This window comes from Suillus subalutaceus (assembly GCF_016647625.1).
Source record: "Suillus subalutaceus strain FC151 chromosome Unknown DFJ58scaffold_282, whole genome shotgun sequence".
Classification (NCBI taxonomy): domain Eukaryota; kingdom Fungi; phylum Basidiomycota; class Agaricomycetes; order Boletales; family Suillaceae; genus Suillus; species Suillus subalutaceus.
This window is the reverse complement of record NW_024540531.1, coordinates 26014-46857: the sequence shown is the minus strand read 5'-3', so window position 1 is coordinate 46857 and position 20844 is coordinate 26014. Positions and strand designations below refer to the sequence as shown.

At 46.5% G+C, this 20844-nt stretch overlaps 8 protein-coding genes across 8 annotated transcripts; 2 read left to right on the top strand and 6 right to left on the bottom strand.

Annotated features, from left to right (window-relative positions):
- Positions 1-336: 336 nt before the first annotated feature.
- On the top strand, positions 337-1897 carry DFJ58DRAFT_918255 (Zn-dependent exopeptidase; the record flags this gene model as incomplete). Its single annotated transcript, XM_041395590.1, has 7 exons — positions 337-700; positions 754-923; positions 979-1122; positions 1185-1373; positions 1427-1553; positions 1619-1770; positions 1832-1897. 7 exons carry the CDS (start codon positions 340-342, stop codon positions 1895-1897), a joined length of 1209 nt encoding a protein of 402 aa, XP_041235585.1.
- A 620-nt stretch (positions 1898-2517) lies between these two features.
- Positions 2518-3751, bottom strand: DFJ58DRAFT_691920 (kinase-like domain-containing protein). The gene is made up of 7 exons (XM_041383400.1): positions 3715-3751; positions 3598-3663; positions 3366-3545; positions 3281-3311; positions 3194-3231; positions 2899-3144; positions 2518-2842 (listed from the first exon to the last, which is right to left on the bottom strand). Exons 1-7 carry the CDS (start codon positions 3742-3744, stop codon positions 2606-2608), a joined length of 828 nt encoding a protein of 275 aa, XP_041235584.1. The 5' UTR covers positions 3745-3751; the 3' UTR covers positions 2518-2605.
- Positions 3752-5510: 1759 nt separating this feature from the next.
- Positions 5511-6001, bottom strand: DFJ58DRAFT_848221 (uncharacterized protein; the record flags this gene model as incomplete). Its single annotated transcript, XM_041393601.1, has 3 exons — positions 5511-5740; positions 5816-5862; positions 5967-6001. The coding sequence occupies 3 exons, from the start codon at positions 5999-6001 to the stop codon at positions 5511-5513; spliced, it is 312 nt and encodes a 103-aa protein (XP_041235583.1).
- A 1852-nt stretch (positions 6002-7853) lies between these two features.
- DFJ58DRAFT_848220 (uncharacterized protein) lies at positions 7854-8580 on the bottom strand (the record flags this gene model as incomplete). Its single annotated transcript, XM_041393600.1, has 3 exons — positions 7854-7882; positions 7942-8332; positions 8383-8580. The coding sequence occupies 3 exons, from the start codon at positions 8578-8580 to the stop codon at positions 7854-7856; spliced, it is 618 nt and encodes a 205-aa protein (XP_041235582.1).
- An 8-nt stretch (positions 8581-8588) lies between these two features.
- On the bottom strand, positions 8589-9290 carry DFJ58DRAFT_671363 (uncharacterized protein; the record flags this gene model as incomplete). Its single annotated transcript, XM_041382947.1, has 2 exons — positions 8589-9122; positions 9183-9290. Coding segments are annotated over 2 exons (642 nt in total), but the record flags the coding sequence as incomplete, so codon positions are not given.
- Positions 9291-10962: 1672 nt separating this feature from the next.
- DFJ58DRAFT_872054 (uncharacterized protein) lies at positions 10963-12087 on the bottom strand (the record flags this gene model as incomplete). Its single annotated transcript, XM_041394338.1, has 4 exons — positions 10963-11043; positions 11092-11412; positions 11465-11843; positions 11918-12087. 4 exons carry the CDS (start codon positions 12085-12087, stop codon positions 10963-10965), a joined length of 951 nt encoding a protein of 316 aa, XP_041235580.1.
- A 2891-nt stretch (positions 12088-14978) lies between these two features.
- Positions 14979-16985, top strand: DFJ58DRAFT_872051 (uncharacterized protein; the record flags this gene model as incomplete). Its single annotated transcript, XM_041394337.1, has 10 exons — positions 14979-15039; positions 15098-15149; positions 15207-15233; positions 15309-15387; positions 15424-15513; positions 15758-15922; positions 15991-16128; positions 16176-16321; positions 16368-16488; positions 16543-16985. The coding sequence occupies 10 exons, from the start codon at positions 14979-14981 to the stop codon at positions 16918-16920; spliced, it is 1257 nt and encodes a 418-aa protein (XP_041235579.1). The 3' UTR covers positions 16921-16985.
- Positions 16986-17604: 619 nt separating this feature from the next.
- DFJ58DRAFT_872049 (uncharacterized protein) lies at positions 17605-20319 on the bottom strand (the record flags this gene model as incomplete). The annotated part of the gene is made up of 8 exons (XM_041394336.1): positions 17605-18080; positions 18627-19070; positions 19132-19247; positions 19294-19422; positions 19479-19852; positions 19905-20135; positions 20195-20211; positions 20271-20319. 8 exons carry the CDS (start codon positions 20317-20319, stop codon positions 17605-17607), a joined length of 1836 nt encoding a protein of 611 aa, XP_041235578.1.
- Between the last annotated feature and the right edge of the window lie 525 nt (positions 20320-20844).

The window sequence follows — 20844 nt, the reverse complement described above, 5'->3', positions numbered from 1 at the left end:
TGGCCATGTCCATTGTGCTCTGATAATCCAATATAGCTAGCAAAGATGATCGATGGCCCGCGGAGTTGCAACGAATTCGTGGTATCCAGATTCTAGACAAAAACAGGGACATCAAGTGACACACCGCAGGGGCCGACTCAAGTGTATCACGAGTGCTTGGCGCGGTCTGTAGCAGGTGTGAATTCGAAGAACCTACCGTACGCGTACGGGCTGTGACGGACCGGGTACTTCCCAAATTGTTTCTTGAAGGGTTGACAAATAAACGTGTGAGTGAATATCACTGAAATTCTCGGGATTGGTCCTTATCTCTAGTTCTCTCCTCTTTACCACCTGTAGACAATGAGGACATTAACCGCGCTGTATGCGTTCCTTCCTGTTCTCTTTGCATCCGCTGCGGTCTTCGATCAGCCGCCACCTCAGGATGTACTCCGCAGGCCCACCGTCGATACCCTAGCTGACCGTGACGCTATCATAGAGTCGCTGCTCGCTACCCACGCGGGTGATCCTGTACAGGTTATGCGTCTTCTAGATCCCGAGAACGCGTCAGAACTCGATGCGCCACGGTTGTTGCAAGTCTTTGGGGCCGAGGCAGTATGGATGACCGAAGGCGATAAGCTACGCCTTCGACAGCAGGGCCTCGGGTTCATCGACCTCACCGATCATCAAGATTTGTATGCATGTCACGTGTCTGCTGAATCAAGTCTGTGCTCCTCGTACTTCTCTTTTCTATCCTAACTGAGAGTCGAATGATAGTATGGCCTAAACTACAATATCAAGAGAAGGTGACGTCGGTCACCAAGCTTCTGAGCAAGGACGAGATGAAGAAGCAACTTGAGGAACTTGACTTCGTTCCTACAACCGGTATTATCGCTCGGAGTTTGGTGTCCAGAGTTCAGCGCTGGTTGTATAATCAGATTCTGGACGTTAGTGTGATCACATTGAACTTTTCGAACTCATGTATTCAATCCGGTTGTGCAGATTATCTCTACTGCCCCTCCTGGTGTCCGTCTCTCAGTCGAGACGTTCACTCACACGTTCCCCCAGCCCAGCGTCATTGCTCGCTTTGAGCCGTTCTTTGGACGTTCTTCTCCCAATCCAACGATAGCCCTTCCTCGCATCATCGTTGGCGCTCACCAAGACTCCGCAAATTACCGCTTCCCATTACTTCCCTGCACCTGGAGCAGACGATGACGGCTCAGGAACGGTCACAATCCTCGAGGCGTTCAGAGCTCTTGTCCAATCTGGATTCAGCGCCAGAACGCCCAGTCGAGTTCCACTGGTATGCTGGGGAAGAAGGTGGTTTGCTAGGAAGTCAGGAGGTCGTGTCTGAGTACACGCAACTGAAGAAGGAAGTGGGCGCCATGATCCAGTTTGTGAGCATAAGAGTCATTCATCCATTGTGAATTGAGAATTAACTGAGTGCTAGGACATGACTGCATACGTACCAAAGGGAGAAGTTCCCATTGTGACCTTTATCACGACGGACGTTGATTCGAATCTGACGAACTGGGCGACGGCGCTTGCAGAAGAGTACAGCACGTCTGTTGTGGGCGGTGCGAAGCTCTTGTAAGTGCAGTATCACAGTTCTCGCAGTGTTCTTGACTGAGCCTGTTGTAAGTGCTGGTGCAGGCTCAGACCACATGTCATGGCATCGAGCGGGATTCCCTGCCATATTTGCGGCAGAGGGCGATCCGTTCAGGACGTTCAACCCATACGATCCACACTTCGGAAGACAAGATTGACCTTGCCGATGGAGAGTTTTCATTTGAGGTAAGTTATTTTTCACCGATATACACTACGTCGTGAATTATTGACCATGGAATACAAACAGCATGCTCTCGAATTCGCGAAGGTTGCTGTTGGGTTCGTTGTTGAGCTCGGTGGATGGGTCCAATAACTTCGTGGCGATGGAGTCAGAGCCACCAGCCCGGGCGTACGGACCAACGCTATACTCAAACCTACGGAGACTCCCTATGTTCAATCTCCTCACAGTTACTACTTAGAACCATGAAGATTTCGTTGATCATCAGACGAACCAATGATTTACAAGCCAAGAGGTTATAAACACTCATAAAGTCGGAAATCAAATTGCAGCAGTTTCTTGCAGCACGATCTACGTTGTAAGTTTATTGTCTGTCGGCGTAGCAGTGTCACCCAACTCGAACCATGTTAGTACAAAAGGGTTATGGTTTTATCGTACTGGTCAAATCATTAGATTACAAAATGTTTCCCAAGTGTCCATGTAGTACATGTTCAACAGACACTGACGCCGGTCAAAAAAGCACCGCAGCAACGTGTTGCCAGAAACCTTTCGGAGGGATCTCAGGACGTTCGGTTTCCTCAATGCTCAAATTGTACATTGTGAAATTATGGCAGTCTCAGCGTCCGACATACGCAGTGCCTTATCTTTACCAAGCTCTTCAACCCGCCACACCAGCTCCTCGAAAGTCTCAAGGGCAAGTTACGAAAAAAACCTGAGGGCATTTCTCGAGAGTCCTATACACTTATTGGACCCTCCACACCTTCTCTTGTATGTTATATATTTGTATATAGGAGCCATAACCACAATCCAAGTCCAAAGCGTATCGTGACATACATCGTTGAGCTAGTCGGACTGGGGAGAGGGGACTCTTGCCAATTCGTCTTCCACAAAAGAGGCAGCATCCCCAGTGGAAGGACGAACCTCCGGCTTGGCTGACCAACATTTGCGCATGAAATCCAAATGCTGGTGGCTAATGGTCACACTTGGTTCGAGCTGATATGGCTCTACGCGCTTGAACCGAGCACTGAATAGCTGTCGAACATTTCTAAGCCACCAGAAGGGAGGTTTACCCGAGAAGACCTGTACGATGCAAGATTCAGGTGAAACTCGAACAGGATGTAGCATATGCGACGCACATGTAGCATGATGCAACCGAGCGAAAATACATCGCTGTGACCGTTCGGTTTCTGGAAGTCGAGATCGCTGTGACTGTTATCCAGATTGCTTTCTGGTTCCAGTGAGCCGATCAATTCGGGTGCTAACCACCGGACAGCACCACTCGCGAACGAGTTGTAGTACGATCTGTCACCTTCTGCGAGAGCCACGGAGAGACCGAAATCTGCCAAAAATGCATTGCCATCGCGATCGATCAGAACATTTGTCTTCAATTATAGTGTTAGGAAGGACACCAAAGCATCGAAGAGTACATACACTGGTCAGGTCCCCGTGAATTACTCCCTGTTCGTGAACTAGAGAAGTTGTCAGAGAGAAAATGTATTCGGAATGGTGGTTCCATACGATATTTCAAGCCATCCACCACCTGTTTCAACTAGATAAAGGCATCCATTGAGTGAGGACTTGTATTTGGCATTATAAATCTCACCAGCTTTAGTTTCTGTTCCATAGTGAGGCTCGTGCGCTCCAGGTAGCCATCAAGTGCCCCGTTATGCATCCATTTAGAAACAAGAGCAGGCAGTTGTCCAAAACCAGAGACCGTGCCGTGAAGAGTGAGAACATGCGCATGTCTCAATCTGATCCACACAGCTACTTCGCGGCGAAGTCTCTGCGAGCGCACATTCAATGCTCTTCACATTACGGAGTAAATGCTAGCATACCTTCTTCGCTTTTTCGATAGCTTCTTCATTGCGTATGTCCGTTATCCTGATAGATTTGACGGCAACCTGTCCAACAATTATTAGTCGGCGAGATTTGCAGGGTAACATCATATGTACCTCAGTAGAGGTTGCTGGATCAATGATCATTGAGCACTTCCAGATATCGCCCAAGTCACCAGATGACGTAGCATGTTCTGTTTGCCTCTCGATGGATGTAGACGGAATGGCAAATGGGTCCACATCGAAGGCCACTCTGTGTCTCGTGTTTTTACATCTGCAATTTATGAGGGAATTTGCTCTTACGGCTGCGTTTCATGTGTATCAGGAGTAACCGGCTGTGGTATAATCATGGCCCCGCTGTTATCTCATGAGGAAATGTCTTATAACCCAGAGCTGCGCAAAATACTTACGGTGCAAGATTATCGTCTACGATGTTGGATGGTATGGAAAGGTCGAGCTGCACCTGGGCTTGTGGTGCAGATGGTTGAATCAGTGCATCTCCATAGCTTGCGTGTTCAGTGCTGTCCATCATGATATGGTGATTAGACACATAGCTGCAGAGTAGTGATGTCCGATACTGACACTGGTTCGACTGGTATCGTCAACGGGCGGCTGTCATAGCATGAGAGGCCATTTCTTCATGATTCCCGGTTGAAAGCTCACGTTGAGGAATCTCCAGAGGCGGTAGTGTTGTCCACAGAATTGCCATTGTCGTCTTCGATCTGTATATGATGGCAAGGTCAGTGGTCAATATAAGATTGAGATTAATGCCTCACAATTTGAGTCTGCTGCTTAGGCCTTCGAAATACTGACGCGCAGCCACCCATGGTAATAAACCTACTATTAGTACAAACGGAGGTCTACGGCGTTGCGCTGAATCGAAGGGTCAACAGGAGTGAGCAGGTTCAAGAAGAGCTGACCGCGTCTATTAAATAGTACTATGAAGCCCCCATACCCACCAACTAAATTTACAAAGCGTCTGAGTACTTGAGTGATCAAAGAACGGCCGAAAGCATTAATGCATGCCTAAACTGCATTGCCTCTATGCTAGTGCCCTGCAGCTGCCACGTTGGTGCAATCATGGATGGCGTCCGAATCCAAACTTCATCATGATCTTAGATCTAGTCACTAGTACTTTTGGTTAGTTCTGTCCTGCAGTACTTATCTTCGGTTGATTCTGTGAGGCCTGTGCTGGATTTCGACAATTGAATTGGACCGCAGTTGCAGGTGACCGGTGCCGGTGAGGCCTTGAGGTTCAAGCGAGGTTGCGCTGTGAGAAATCGTAGCTTCTATCTTTATGGCTTGTGTGCATGTCGTTCTGGGCGCAAGCGAGACTACTTGAGAGTGAGGCAAAAACGTTTCTAATATTGTGACGAACGAAGTGAAAATACAAGTCTGACTATTACATAAACTGAGTCAGGACGTTCAGTGGTAGCGGGTTGAATACGTAGCACGGACGTCATAGTTCCTCTAAGCGACACTCCTCGGCGAATGGAATACCATCACCAAAAGTCCAGAAAACAGGTATTACCTTATTAGGCTGACGGTCACGAGATTTTCTGGGTCAAGGGTTATGGCTTCTGAGACGATGACGCCAGCGCTCGATCATTATGACGTCAAGTAGTTCGAAGCTTACCGTTGTTCCCGTGTGTGCTATGCCAATGAGATGCTTCTGTCATTATGATAGCATCCTTATATACTGCATCCCTCCCTGATATTCGCCGCAATGCATACAGCCCACTTATGAACGCCCGGTTAACACAAGCAGCTCGTTGAGTCCATAGTCGATTCATGTATACATTGTACTTGGGTTCAAATGATATACCACTACAAGTCTGATTCGTATCTGATATTCCCTTAGCATGTGCCATAAGTCTGATTAAATATGATAAGCGTGAATTTTGAATGTAATGTTACAAAGCACCATATCCCTCCTGTGCGAGAATATCATCATCAAGTTCCTCTCCCTCATCAGCCCTCATGTGGTCTTCATTGTCGATTCCGTCTTCCTGAACATCCTCACCGTCATTGTTGTTGTCACCGTCATCCTCGTCATCCTCGTCATCCTCGTCATCCTTGTCATCATCCTTGCTGTCATCTTCGTTGTCGTTGTCACCCACCTCTCCTAACTCAAACTCCAGGTCTTCATCGTCGTCGCCAGAAACCACAGCACCATCATTTCGCAGGAATTCATCCCACTCTCATGTGACCTGGTGACCGACACCGCCTCCACGGAAGCACATAAACATATCACAATCGACAAAACTATTTGATATATCAGTGTATAGCAATATTAATTAAATATAAAACACGTACTGATTAACATAGAAATACATAAAATCTTTATCGTGATCCTCAGCTGGACATACAAATGAGGGGGCGAGTCTGGTGTCTGTACGGCCATGTTCAAATCCCGGAATCAAATGAACAGCACGGTGAGGCAATCTCAACCTGGCTGGGCTGATATGAAATATCTAAAAAAATGCTCAACCAGTATAAGTGAGTCTTGGCTCTGCCTAGCTGCTATACTCGCAGAATGCAAGAATGTTCGACCCCAAAGGGGACTGCTACTGAACACAGGACCAGATGAATGAAATACCCTTGTAGTGTGATGGATGTGCGAAAGCATGAGAAGGAAAAGCGAAGTGGGCGCGAAGCGCGAGAGAGCGCACTAAGGTAAGCGTGAGCATGAGAAGGTGAGCGCTAAGGTGCGTGTTGTGTGGGAGAATACCGGTGTAGAGATTCACATTTCTCCAGGCTCATATGGGCCAAATTCACGGCTTTTCACGACGCACTCGATATCCTTACAATGCGCTTCTAATACGACTTCCGCGCAACGCGCACTTTGGCGCGTACCAGCGCGTTCAAGTGCGTTCGAGCGCGTTACGGTGCACTTCGTCGCATTTCCCTAGGATCCGTCGCCTGTCCTCCGCATGTCCCGTCCCAGTCCTCCAAGGTCCATTGGTGCGTTTTTCCCTTCTTCAGAACTCATACTCCGTCACGCAGGCACTAGTACTTATCATCATATCTCATTATGGACCCTGACTTACCTCACCATTTACCTTAGTACTTCCTATTCGGCTCCGAGCCGTGGGAACTCGCTTAGCATACCTACACGTCACCATGTTTGTTTTCCGGTCACTTACTTCCGCTCCACTACCATCGAAGTGTATAGCTCGAGTTTCTATCTGAATACACCGGTTTTCCTTCCTATTGGTGCTTTGACACCTTTAAGTGTCTATTTCTACATCTATCAAAGTCCTGATTCCCCATTTGATTGTCATCTCTACTCGAAGCACTCCATTGTGATCGCACGAAGTGCGCTTTTCCGCACTTTCCGCCTTATTAGCGCGTTTAGGCGCCTTTAGCTAGCGCACTTCACTTTTGGGTGCATTATTTGCCTCAGTGTCCCATTCAGACTTCAAGACCGAATCGCTGGTTATAGATCCCCCTCACCATTCACTAGAGGAATCTTTCTCAGTAGCAATCCCCTTGGGACGACTTTCCACTCGTATCCAGAGGAGCACTTGAGAGCCCACTTCCCACTCTTCCCCCTAGCACGCAGCTATCATTCCTCGCCCTCACCGGATAAGGAAACGGATGTGCAAAGCGAGTGCAAATGCAGAGCGAGTGTTATAATGAGTGCGGATAATAGTCTAGTATAGGCGGATAACGATAACCATTGGAAACACAAAGTGCGCCCAAGTGGTGACTACTACTTCAAAGTAAAACCCAATAGTGAGGGAAGTACAGCAAAGGGGAGTAATAATGATGGAGTAGTAAGTCAGCAAACTTTATACTATGGAAATTGCATTGGAAGCGGAAGGGATAGGAGCAATAAGCGCTATGAATACGTAATGACATGTAATAGTGCTGCAATGCTTGTTACAAACCACGAGGCAAGCGATATGACGTACCAATGAGGTGGATGGACATAGACGGACGTTCCTGGATGATAGGCAATGCAAGGTGATGCAGGGCGATGCAGGGCGATGCAGGGCGATGCAAGGCGCTTAAGCGTGAGAAAGTGCGCGAGGTGCACATGCGGGAATACTGTGCATTGTGCAGGAATGTATCGCGCCTATGGCGTGTTTCGTGGGAAAGCTGCGCGTTATGTGCGGAATGGCTAGAGACATAGTAGAAGTTGTATATTGATGATGGTGCGAATCGTGCAATGAAGGCCAATTGTCATGAGTTGTGAAAAGGTGTGAAATGTGCCCATATGTGCCTGCAGAAATGCGAGTCTCTACAACGGATCACTTGGTCTGGATCCACAAAGCTGAAGCTATCCGGGTCGTCACGCATGAAAAAAACCAATGCGACGGAGTCGTTTTGCTGACCAACCAGCTTTGAATGAAGTGTCACGACCGAACCAATGCACGAAAACTATGTCCATGCGTGTTGGTCTTTGTGTGTTAGTACTTCCTGGACCGTAGTACCACACATTCACATGGAAAATCTTGACCACCCAAGCATACCAGTATGGGTGTCGATCGTCGTCGTTCTCGTGTGACAATACCATAATGTCAGCATGAGTGTGTGGATTAATCAAGTCTTGTTCTCTCCGAAGGTCGTAAGTGGTGTAGTTGATCCGTAAGATGCTGTGTTCACAAAGCTGGTTATTAGCGAGAACGACCTGGCTCCTGTCGTCATCGGAGAATTCCTGCTCGTCCCCTGCATAATCAATGCCATGAATTCGGCCCAACAGATGGTCTTTGAGGCGCGGTATGAAGTCCTGAGCACCAGGTTAATAGAATTATTCAGACAATGATAATCTAGACTTACCTTCAGTGCCGGATCTCCTGTGAGTTTGCTAAGCCATGCGGTAATGTCATAAGAGATTCTTGCATATTTTGAAATGTGGTAGTGCAAGGCAGGAGATGTGCACTTGCATGGTGCCTGCTGCATTGCAGGATGTGCTATTTCCTCTTGTTGTTTGTTGATCTTTGCAATAATGTGCTCTCGAGCTTCAAGGCGAGTCATAGTAGCAATCATGGTCTGGTTTTTGGGCATTCTTGGATACCAGCGCTTAGCTCATTTATGCTCCAGTTCACCCTAATAAGAGAAAAATGAAGTTGATATTGAAAGCATTCAATTTGAGATATACTTACTGACTGAGTGCTATAGTTGTCTGTGGTACCAGTGCATCGGATCATATCTGCATAATCCCTGAGTGCGTGAAACTTATAAGTCGAAAGATTGAGAGACTTGAATTTTGGACCAGCCCTCTCCTTTCCCTTTGTAGGTACCTGTGGCTGTTTAGCAGCCAGTGCTGCCTCGCATCGTCCTCGTGCTGCGTGTTCGTGAGGGAGTTCAGTGGTATGGTAGTGATTGCATGTGGTCTTTGTGAATTTTCGGACTGACTGACCGAGTACAATGGTAGCTGTGTCGAAAAAATCCAGTGTGTCGTCCATATGCATATGTAGTTTCGCATACCCATGCCACGCAGCCAGGTCAAATAGCATGTCGAGCACAATGATATTGTGTTCATTTGGCAGCAGGCCCTCAAATACAGGTATCACGCACTAGAGAAAAAAATTGGGTCAAACTGTGAGGCGAATTGTAAGGCTGAACGAACTACTTACCTGTAATAGATCCTCGAAGTCACAGGCAGCAAGTTTCTTCATGGTGGATGCGTTGGTGTGAAAACGGTGGATCGTTCCTCTCCCAAATGTGGGCATTGCTCGGTACCTAAAACAAAATAGTTGAGGCCTAATATAAAACCTCCAAATCAAAAAGCTTACCGCTCATTGAGTTTCTGAATCGCAGTCCCCCCAACAGCGTGAAGGATTCACATGAGATGGGTGAATAAAGCCTTCCAAGATCCTATCTCGAATTCGTGAAGCTGATCAACCACCCATAGCTTGAACATATTGAAGCCATGCCTCTTGAATCACTCTGAAAAAGTGTTCTAAAACCAGTTGTCAGTCATTTGCACAATGAGTACATAGGACTACTTACCTGTATTGGAACGTATGATTCATCGTCAAGGATTGCTTTGACACGAGCACCGTCTACTGGTACTCCAATGTAGAGACTCGCGTTTCTGCAGGCACATATGGGCACATTTCGCACCTTTTCACAACTCATGACAATTGGCCTTCAATGCACAACTCGCACCATCAGCGATATTCGACTTCTATCATGTCCCTAGTTGTTTTACACATAACGCGCAGCTCGCCCGCGAAACGCGCCATAGGCGCGGTACTTTCCCACACAACGCGCAGCATTCCCACATGCGCACCTTGCGCGCTTTCTCGCGCTTAAGCGCCCTGTATCGCCCTGCATCGCCCTTCATCGCCTATCATCCAGGGACGTCCGTCTATGTCCACCCACCTCATTGGTACGTCATATCCCTTGCCTCATGGTTTGTAACAAGCATTGCAGCGTTATTACATGTCATTACGTATTCATAGCGCTTACTGCTCCTATCCCTTCCGCTTCCGATGTGATTTCCATAGTATAAAGTTTGCTGACTTACTACTCCATCATTATTACTCCCCTTTGCTGTACTTCCCTTGCTATTGGGTTTTACCTTAGAGTAGTAGTCACCACTTGGGCGCACTTTGTGTTTCCAATGGTTATCGTTATCCGCCTATACTAGACCTTTATCTGCGCTCGTTATAACACTCGCTCTGCGTTTGCACTTGCTTTGCACATCCGCTTCCTTGTCCATTTCCTTATCCGGTATTCTCCGCACAACGCGCGCCTTAGCGCTCACGTTCCCACGCTCGCGCTTACCTTAGTGCGCTCTCTCGCGCTTCGCGCTCACTTCGCTTTTCTTCTTGCGCTTTCGCGCATCCATCGCACTTCAAGGGTCTTTCTTTCATCTGGTTCTGTGTTCAGTAGCAGTCCCCTTTAGGGTCGAATGTTCTTGCATTCTGCGAGTATAGCAGCTAGGCAGAGCCAAGACTCACTTATACTGGTTGAGCATTTTTAGATATTTCATATCAGCCCAGCCAGGTTGAGATCGCCTCACCGAGCTGGAAAATTAATGCCCGGGCTTCTTCAACATGTTGTCGACGTGTTGCATTGTTGATGCGCTCGCGTGTGGCCCGCCGCCTCATATCGAGCTTCATTCCCCAGCTTGCAAACATCTCTCTTTTTCACAAGACAGCAGGGGCATGGGCACTGCCCTAGGAATTTGATAGTTGCTAATAGAATCCTAGATAATATATCAATGCCTCGTGATTCATACTTAACATTAGTTAGTACTTACTTTTCAGGATAATCAGCAGAATAAGAGAAAAAACGCGGAAATACTCGCCGCGTGATCCCATCAGAGCACTGGATCACTAGTCCATGCTCATATGCTTCCATGAATTTTCCATCCAAGATTAAACTCCATATAGCATGCATCAACTCTCATTTGAGGTGAGTATGCATGCTGGCTGTTGTTGGCTTGTCAAATATATCCATATAGATCTCCTGTATATTCTTAGGAAGCTGAGAGAGCTAGTAAGCAAAATGTTAAGAATATATAAATATACATACCGTAGGGATGTATGCCAAATGATGGCACGCCCGAGCCGTTGGCTTTCCTCGTGTGTACTTGGACTGGTTACCAAAATACACGTAAAATGGCCAGAGAGACACGTCTCCAAAGTTAGCCAGGTGGGTTGCATCCGACCAAACCATGACCAAGGCAACAACATGCTCAAGCTTGTCTCCAGGCTCATGCGGGAGGGCGTTGATTTCTGCATAAGCTTCGAGCATGGCAGGGGAGGAATAAGACTCAGAAAAAACTTTAATATCACGGTTATCAGGGGTTTTCCAGTATTGTTGGAATGGCGTCATATTAAAGGTCTTCGAGACCTTGTTTTTGAACACACGTCGTGATGAGATCAGTAAGGCAGCGGTGATGAACACCCGGAATCTCGAGCTCTGGCACGTCGTTTTCTGATTTGAACTTCTCTTTTTCTTTTGGCAAGCGGATCTTGACAGTAGATTGGCGCCATCCATACTCTTCTCGAAAAGGGTTAGCTTTATTCTTGAGGTATTCGTCCAATCGTTTGAGTTCACGGGTGTGATTCAAGCTGCCCAGGTCTTCCAGTCGTAAAAGAGGGTCCTTAAGGAAATGCACAAGGCAATCCCACTCAGCACCGGACTTCTCATTCATTCCAGTATACTGCCATGCCATCAAAATACCCTGCCGAAGGGTTCGTAAATGCTTCAAAAAGCTGGTTGGAGGTAATTTCTGGTGAAGGAAGTCCTGGATGAATGCCCGAAGGTACCGCTCTCCCCATCTAATGTGGGAGCATCGGTAACACCCTCCAAGGTCAAGTTGGCTTCGGGGGCTAGAGTGGGACGCGTTGGGTACACGCGATAAAGTCCCATTGTGTCGGGTTCTGTCTGGTATGGGATGAGCACAGGGCGAGCATCTTCTGGCTCAGAAGAAGGGGCTGGGGACGGAGATGGTGCTTGAATGTTATCACATTGACGTTCTTCAGGTGGAACATGCCCTCGTTGCCGCCGGTTAGTGGGAGGCATATGTGTGAGGTGTGTTGCTGATCCAGGAAGGTAGTCGATGAAGCATCGAGGCATGCAAACTGTGCATCCAGAGCACTTCGAAGTGACTGGGGGAGGAGGTGAGGGTGAGCGCAGGATATTCGATGGTCCCACGATCGACCTTAGTAGATTTATCGTAGTAGTGATATTTTAATAGAATTGTTATCATAATTCACCTGCTCGACAATGTCGTGGTCAACATCCATTCCTCTGTAGTCCAATTGTTCTTCGACATCTATCTCTACCTGAATTACCTCTGCACGCTCACTGCGTGCTCACTTGGACTTCTTGCCGTGAGTTTTTCCCAACTCACGTCTCTTTTTGCTGTCGCACTGCACTGAATCTGCTAGTTTCAGTGATTTGTTTTTTGTGCAGCAAGCAGCATGCGCAGATAGTGACTTTTGGGCTAGGAATGTCTTACCGCACCCGATGCAAACAGGCAGGTCCATTGGGCCAGGTAGCAAAGGTGCTTAGGGGGTGGGCTGCATTTATAAGACAACACTTAGTTCAATCAGACGTGCATGACCGCAAACTAGATCTGATTGTGCAAGCTGAATACAATACATAAAAATCCATAAGTAAGACTATCTGCAAAAGTGAGTTGCTGTTCAGAGGTTTAGGCGAGAGAAAGAACATACCAGGACCAGGGCAAAGAGCCGGTTCACCTGATGATAAGTTTAGGGTCACGCCAGAGGTCAAAGCTATCAGATTGGAGAGGTGAGTTGCCAGTTCAGGAGTTTAGGTGAGAGAAAGAACATACCGAGATGAGGGACTCCAATGACTGGACCGATTCACCAAATGAGTGGTCATGTCAGAATGTTCAGGTGTAAATCTGGGGATCATTGAGTAGAATAGAGTAGAAATCACAACTGAGTGACACTCACAACATGTGATCTGATCCAAGAAGACCGCAGTTCCCTTCTGAGTGCTCATGCCAAGCACCAAGCCGTAGTTGACCTGCTCAAGGCTGGTCTGCCCATGTGAAAAACTGCGAGAGGTGCAGGTCCTGCTGCAATGTGAGGACATAGATTACATAAATACACGATCATAGTCCGTGCTCAGCGTATAACAGCAGCACTCACCTGGTAGTCAGCATTAGTAGACATTTGAGGGTCCGTGCTCAGCATGTAATAATAGCGGCAGGTAGCAGGTGGCGTTGTCGATTTGAAACTCCGCCGCTTGTTCAAACTCCATCCCAAACCAGACATAATATCCGAGTCGAGGACATAATGTCCTCGACTATTCCCATGAAGCTATCATAAAATTAACTATTGCAAATTCTAAATATGTCTCACACATCTGACACCAGCTCGGACAACGAAAGCATCGTTTCTGTCGATACTTTGCTGTGGAACTCTGTTGTAAATATCCTTGGTGATGTTGTGTTCTTAGACATCCAGAATGTCGTTTCTTTGGATGGTACATACTGTTTCAACTTGAACATTGACACTCCCGGCACCAAGGTAATATTTAAATCACGTTCCTTTTGATGCTTATTTAAACCTCAACAGAGAATTGTTTTTCATATATGCAAACAGGGTCGATATGGAGGAGAATGTGCAGTCTGACGAGTCCATGAGCGATCAGAACCTGCCTGAGTATGTTGCTGACCTTTTTTAAAAAGACTTGCAACTGATGTTTACAGGCCTATCATTGCATCCCCATGCAAACTTCTCACCAGGCGCGTTGGTAACCCCAATCCGGATCCTGCAAACCCTACTGCACCCTGGAGTTACTATGTAACTAAGAGAGCTGTTGAAGATGCAGAGGGAGTGGCTGAGAAGCTGTTAAGACTGTACTCAAGTAGTATCGGATCCGAAGGGCTTTGGCCTCAGCTCGTGCTGCTGTGCCCCTTTCCCGAGTCTTGCCCCTTATTTCAGAGTGCTAGAGTATTGTGTCTAGTGAGACGGATAAGTATCGTAATGGATCTGTTAAGGCTTCCGGATATCGAACGTGTAGAGTAACGGCTAATCCGGATCAGATCCAAACTAGAAACTAACGGGTGAGGACTGTCCAAAGACAGAGGCGGATGTATAGACTATAGGAATCAATCCTAAGTCTCGGAGTAGACAAGAGTATCGTACTCAAGTCCGGACGGATAACACAAGGACTTAGAGTCCAGATGGAATGAGTGCAATCTAAGATGATATTTGAACTGATCTACTACAGCGCATGTACAAGGGTTTATATACTACGGATAACTAACGGAATGATCAATAAGCAAAGGCGCGAGGCTATGTACGAAGTATAAGCAAGTATGTGCACAGCATATTGGTAAGATGGATGGATCACGAATCATGAACCGGGAATGAAGTATAAGTTAAAGCGGATCAGTAAGTGTAGCGGATCAGTAAGCATAATGGAAGTAAAGGATAACCAGTATACCGGTGTACAGGAATGCTGAAAGGAGATGAACAATAGTTAGAGTTATATGAACAGGACATGAAATAAGAATCAGATCGGATCTGTGGATCGGACGACGGATATGTCCATCGGATCTGGATTGGATCTGAGATTCGATCTTTGGATCTGTACCCGGGAATATGGTATATGTCAGAAGTGCCAGAAGCTGGAGGATTGAACTACTGTATTGTTGTTAGGACTTTTGCTCGGTCGCATCGTGTCGTGTTAGTTCTTACTCAATTGTACTGTGTTTCACGTCCGTGTGCGCACTTCGATCATATCAGATTTAATTAAGTCGGTATTATATAAGTCTCTGATATCAACAATGTCAAACAACACGCTAGTAGTAATTGCAACGCATCTTGCTTATCTCCTTTCATCTTCTCCCTTTTTTTTATCATGGCCCGACACCACAAGAAAACCTCCAGTCTTGTCTCAGCTTCGCAATCCGAGTCAGAGAGTAGCAACGAATGGGATCGTCGTCCTCTGAGGACTCATCCGCCTCATCTGTAGATGAGCGGTCTTCTTTGGGTAAGAATCAGTATTTTGCTAAATAATTGCTGATTGTGACACGTCTTACATATCCCAGGGTCTCGTAAGGCGTCAGCCAAGCCTAAAAAGGTTGACAAACAGTCTATGAAGTAAGTTCATCATCAATATCTGGCCGCATTTTCTACTTATGGCACATATATCCTTAGAAAAGCCAATAAGACTACCATTGAAAAGTAAGTCAAGGTTGGCGTGCGATCTACACGTGTTTTATGCATGATTACAACACTAACTACTTCTGACTCGCATAGGAAAGGACAAGGGCCTATTCGGAGTGGGAGGGAAGAGTGCATGCACGTCACATGCTGGATCCCTCGCTGGTATCGACATGTTCGTCATTCTGAAGGACACCTTTCGTATTGCCAGGTACATGGAAGCAGAGGAGGCTGCCAAGACCTCAACCGAATCCGAGGAAGAAGACATCAAGAGAGAGCAAAAATAAGCTCTCAGTGTTGTGTAAGTATTTTGCATTGCTGTTGTTATCCGACTACTAACCAGTAACATATGTACAGGACTAAAGACGCTCAAGAGCATCACTTAAAGACCTACAAGAGGATCCTCTTCTCTGCCCCTTACCTCCGCCGGCTTATTTGAGGTCGCCACAACAGAACCAAGTTAGAAACGGAGTTAAATAGCATTTTATCTGAGGTATGTTTTCTATTGAATACTAACTATCTTACAATACTTACCCTATGAGAAGATGCAGGAAATCATCGTCCAAATTTGCTCTGAGGACGCAAGTCACCTCAAACCCTTCATAGGGAACTACACGGTTGCCCAACCTGGGGTAAAAGGCCTCGAACCTCCGATTTTTTTGGAGAACAAGAAGTCCTGTGCTAGGATGGGCGTGAATCACCCGCAGCTAGTGGGTATGTTGCGTATGTTTTTATTTGTTTCTCTTTACTATTTTATTTGATGATCTATGATATGCAGGTACTTCAACACATCTATACCAGTCCGTCGTCCGCACTCATTGATGACGGAGAGCTGTCTGTCACGCGCTCTGACAATGCAAAATTGCATGGCATGTATAAGGTCGAGGCCAAACACATTGCCTATGCACTTATTCAGGTACGTACTTTGGTATCAAATGCATCAATGTCTCATTTGTATTCTAGAGTCGCTTTGGCATCTCGTCGCATGACAAATGGCAAGAGACAGATGGGAACTACAGCTACCGCAATGCATACTACCGCACCATCAAAGCAATCCAAGAGCTGTTCGATGAAGCATGGGCCGAGGAACTTCTGGAATGGTGGAACAAGTCAGTACAGTTTTTTTTGTGTGTTTATGATACTAATTCTACCAAGGGCGATGTTTGGCAATAAACGGGGTGTCCCGCTGTTCGATATCAGTGACGAGGACGAGGACGATGATGACCTTGTTCTAATGAGGAAGCAATCTGCAAAATGTGCTGCAGCGGCACTCAAGGTTTTTTCATTGTCTATCCTGCGACATTTCCGACTAATGAATCTTAATCTTCAGGCTGCCACCTCTGTCTCTACCCCAGTCGAAGTCGAGCCTCCTTTCGATCCTGACATTTCGACAGTAGTGCCTTCCACGCCTGCTACTTCACTGCCTCCTGAGGAAGAAACCACTGACCCGCAAGAAAAATCCACTAACCCACAGGAAAAATACATCCCTAAACCCCGTCCCGTCAACCCAGCTGAGAAAGTGGCCTGCAAGACCTCGTCTTCTATGCCTGCCTTGGCGTCTGTCCCCCCTCCGGAGGCTGATGCTGTTGCTCCTGTGTCCAACAAGGTCAAGAAGCGAAAGTCGGAGGAGTTGGAGGCTGATGGTGACAGCTCGTTGAGCGAAGTCGCAGGCTATACTGTTAATATTAAGCATAATACTCACTTGTGAGAAACAGTCAGGTTTTGTAAGTTCGTCTCTTAGGGCTTCAGTGCCAATGGTGATGCTTAATGCTTCAGACACCTCCTTTTGGCGATATTTGACCAATCTAGGACGAAATACCAATTCTTTGGGTTCCTTTGATTTGTTCCTGTAGCCACCAGATCTATGCATCTAGATTGTGGTTCTGGTGGTTCCTACATCGGGTCAGGATCTTGTGGTCGAAATTTCACTAAGTCATTTTCGAGTCGCAAAGGTAAGCCATTGAAGCTTGTTTCCTTTGATTTGTGTAGTGAGAGGGAATGTACACTTGCATGATTCAAGTCTGGTTCAATGTTCAACCTCAATAAGATATCTCTTAAGTCAGTTTGCAATTTGCAAGTATGGCATTGAATTTCATATGTCATTAATGAGCAAGGGCAAGAAAAATTTAACATATGTACTACCACTATTATATGACGACATGTATATAAAAAACGAGGGACCAGAACACAATAAGTCACAAAAATGATATCATTATGATATCAAACAGAAGGTACTGAAAATGGTGCGAGAGATGTGTCAGTAGACAATTCAATGCATTGAGCAAGCGTGGACTTAATAGTCCTATCTTCGAGCTCTCAATCGCTTGTTAATTTGGCCAATTTGGTTCGCCTGCGCAATACGGGTGGACTCCTGCCGAATACGACCAGTCTTTCACAGTGTATTTGGATCAGTGGACTCGATAACCTCCATGACCGTGTCGACGGCCTTTGTCGCGCGCTTTCGTTTTACCTTGAGTGTTTTCTCTGGTGTGCTATGCTGCATGTCTCCGTTTTGTGGAGTCTCCACTGCAGGAGATGCAGGAGGTACAGATGGGAGAACTGGGGCAGGGAGTGACGGGGAAGGGAGAACTGGGGCAGGGAGAACTGAAGAAGGGAGAACCAAAGAAGGGAGAATTGGGGCGGGGATAACCGGAGCAGGGATAACCAAAGAAGGGAGAATTGGGGCAGGGATAACCGGGGAAGGCAGAACTGGGGAAGGCAGAACCGGGGAGTGACGTGGAAGGGAGTGGGAAGGGAGAACCAGGGAGTGATGTGGAAGGGAGTGGGAAGGGAGTGATGGGGAAGGGAGTGACAGGAACATGAATTGCGGGGTTGCTATAGGTGGCAAAGAAGGTAGCGAGTGTGATGCTGCCGATTGGGTAAATGAATGTGGTGTGATTGGGGACAACTGTAGTGCAGGGGGAAAAGAGTTTGATGAAGACAGGAATGAGCGCAGTGCAGGTGGCATCCTGCAGGTGTTACGAACTAGGATGGTTCCGACAATAGCTACTCGGTAAGAGTATTTGGCTGAGGTCGAGTCAAGGCTCTTGCGTATACAAGAGTTCGTAAGACAAGGCAAGGAGAGTGTCCTTGACTTGAATCAGTTTCAGACGACTTAAGAGTGGAGGTCTTAAGCGAAGAGAGTTCCAGGTAAAACCTAGTAAGATTAAAGTAAAGAACTACATGGTACAAAGCGAGTTTATATAAGGAATGATAACTGCTTTAGGGCCGGTACAATGAAGTCAGAATGAGTCAGAGATAAGAACGAGTCAGAGATAACAAGAATAGATCACCTAGCGACGGCATGATGTGATCGTGATGTAATACAATGATGATGAAAGATAAGTCTAGCGACAGCTTGATGGTGATCGTGACGTAATACAATGAGAGAAGAGAAAATGAATAGGGGCATACGTAGACTGTAACAGCAGGTGGAAGTGCCTGTAGATCCATTGGGCATGCTTGGAGATCCGTTGAGTAAGGGGCCGAGAAGAGGCGGTGGATTTTTCCAATACGGCACGTCAAATGAGGCCTTTGGAATATCATTGAGGAAGGAACTGGATGATTCTGTGGGATCTTTTGTGAATGAGACATCTTGGAGGCTGTATCCATTGGACAACTGCAGACCGACATTGGGGAAGAAAGAAACAGATGGGTCATGAAGGTTGTAGCGCTCAGTGGAAGCAGGGGGTGCAGATATAACCAGAGGCGGTGATTGTGTAGCCGGAGGTGTTGTGGTAAGTGCATCTGGCTGAGAGCAACCAGAATCAAGTGACTGGGAAGCGGATGGGGCAGATGGCGTACTACTAGATCCTAAAGCATCATAGTTGAGTGCACGTGTCTTCCTGATGTGCGGTGCTATATTTGAAGTTGCAAACATTGAACATTGAGTCTTTGCTAGTATGAGGAAGGCACTTACGAAAAACTGTGCTAATGAAGTCGACATACGCCTTCAAGTGTGTCTCGTTGAAGTGTGGTGTCGCTTGTTTCCAATTGAGACCAGTTGCATTCACACCTGAATGGTAGCTGCAGTGCCTGTGAGATTCCCGCGCTCTCAAATCAACAACAACAACTTATCTACCTCATAGCATTTATATTTCCGTCCAAACGTGGGTCTGGTCCAGCGCCGATCAGACTCCATTCCCAACCCGTCATGTCTTTGATGACTTGCATGAATTGTGAAATCGTACCCATACACTTGGTGAGTGCCCTGTGAAATCACCCATTGAGCAACTTAAAGCGGGAGTGTTGTAGAATGGTTCATACCTAGCATATTGCGCATTGGTAGGGGCCCCATCTGTCTTCTTGAGGACTTCTGATGCCTTGGCATCCCATTCTGCCTGAACCTTTGCCCTACACAAGGCCTTAACATCCTCACTCGCGTCCTCATAAGCTGTGTGTGTCATCAATTTCACAGCTCCCAACTTTTCACTCTTGGTAAGGCTGCCTGAAGCGATGCTCTCCTTCACTTGTGCCTGAACATCATCCGCATACCTCATCTTTGAGAATACTTCAGCCTCTGTGTGGATTTGTGTGCCCTTGGCTTTGTTGGTGAGCATCTGCCGAATTGTTTTGCCCATTGCATTTACAGCAGAGCGGCCGCTTTTCTGAGAATGGTAGTTAAACCAATTCTTGATTTTCTTATGAAACGGTAAGCGGGTCTAATTGGAACTCATGAAATGATAAACTCACCTTTTGCCTGAGATCAACAGCTGTGCCTTTCGCCTCTTTTTGCTCTTCTGACATGACTTCCGGCGCTTCACCAAAAATTGCAAGTTCCTCAGAAAACCTTCTGAACCACTCTGAGAACACAGGGCCCCAGAATTGCATTACAGATGCCCTGACTTGTGCCTTCAAAAAATTGTTGTACTTCGACTCAAGAAAAGCTTTCTGGTCCAGTGTTGTCCATTCTGCAGGCAGCATCTGCCCCACCGCACCAGTGTCATTTTAATTTAATTTATGAAATGTATGTCATGGCTTACCTCAGTCTTTTGCCAGTCTTGTCCCAAGTTGGAGAGTTTGTGCCTGCCAACCCAAAATTAAAGTTCCAATGCACACAGAGTTTGCGCCCGCTGTCCTGCATGATTTGGGAATCATGCATGGACATGACTACTAGGTATGCCCCTAAAAGACAAAGTCTGTTAGCTTAGTCCTCAGACTAGTCAACCCATACCTTGGTATCAAACCTTGGTCCAATAGTTTCAGTTTTCCCCTCAGTGATTCATGAATCCACCATGTTTTGAAGAAAAGTCATATGTGAGATGGGAATCACATAATGACCTAGTTGATACATTATCCCACCATGAATATTCTGGAATGTTCTTTTGCACCTGCTAGAACATTCTCCTCCAGTTTTTGGAATATTCTTCTCACATTCTGAAGTCATTACATCACCTTTTTACTTACATAATATTCCCACACAAAATGTATATAAGAGAGCCCATTCTCCCCCAAAAAATAGATCTCCCACTTGTTGCATTCAAGAACTCCCACTTGAGCAAATTGAACTCTCACCTAAGAAGCTTCAGTCTGAACAAATTGCTGCTTACAAAGCCCATTTCCTTTGTAAGAACTGTCCAGACAAGTGCAGGGAAAGTGTTTCCCTTGAGATTACGTAAGTTTCTCGCGATAG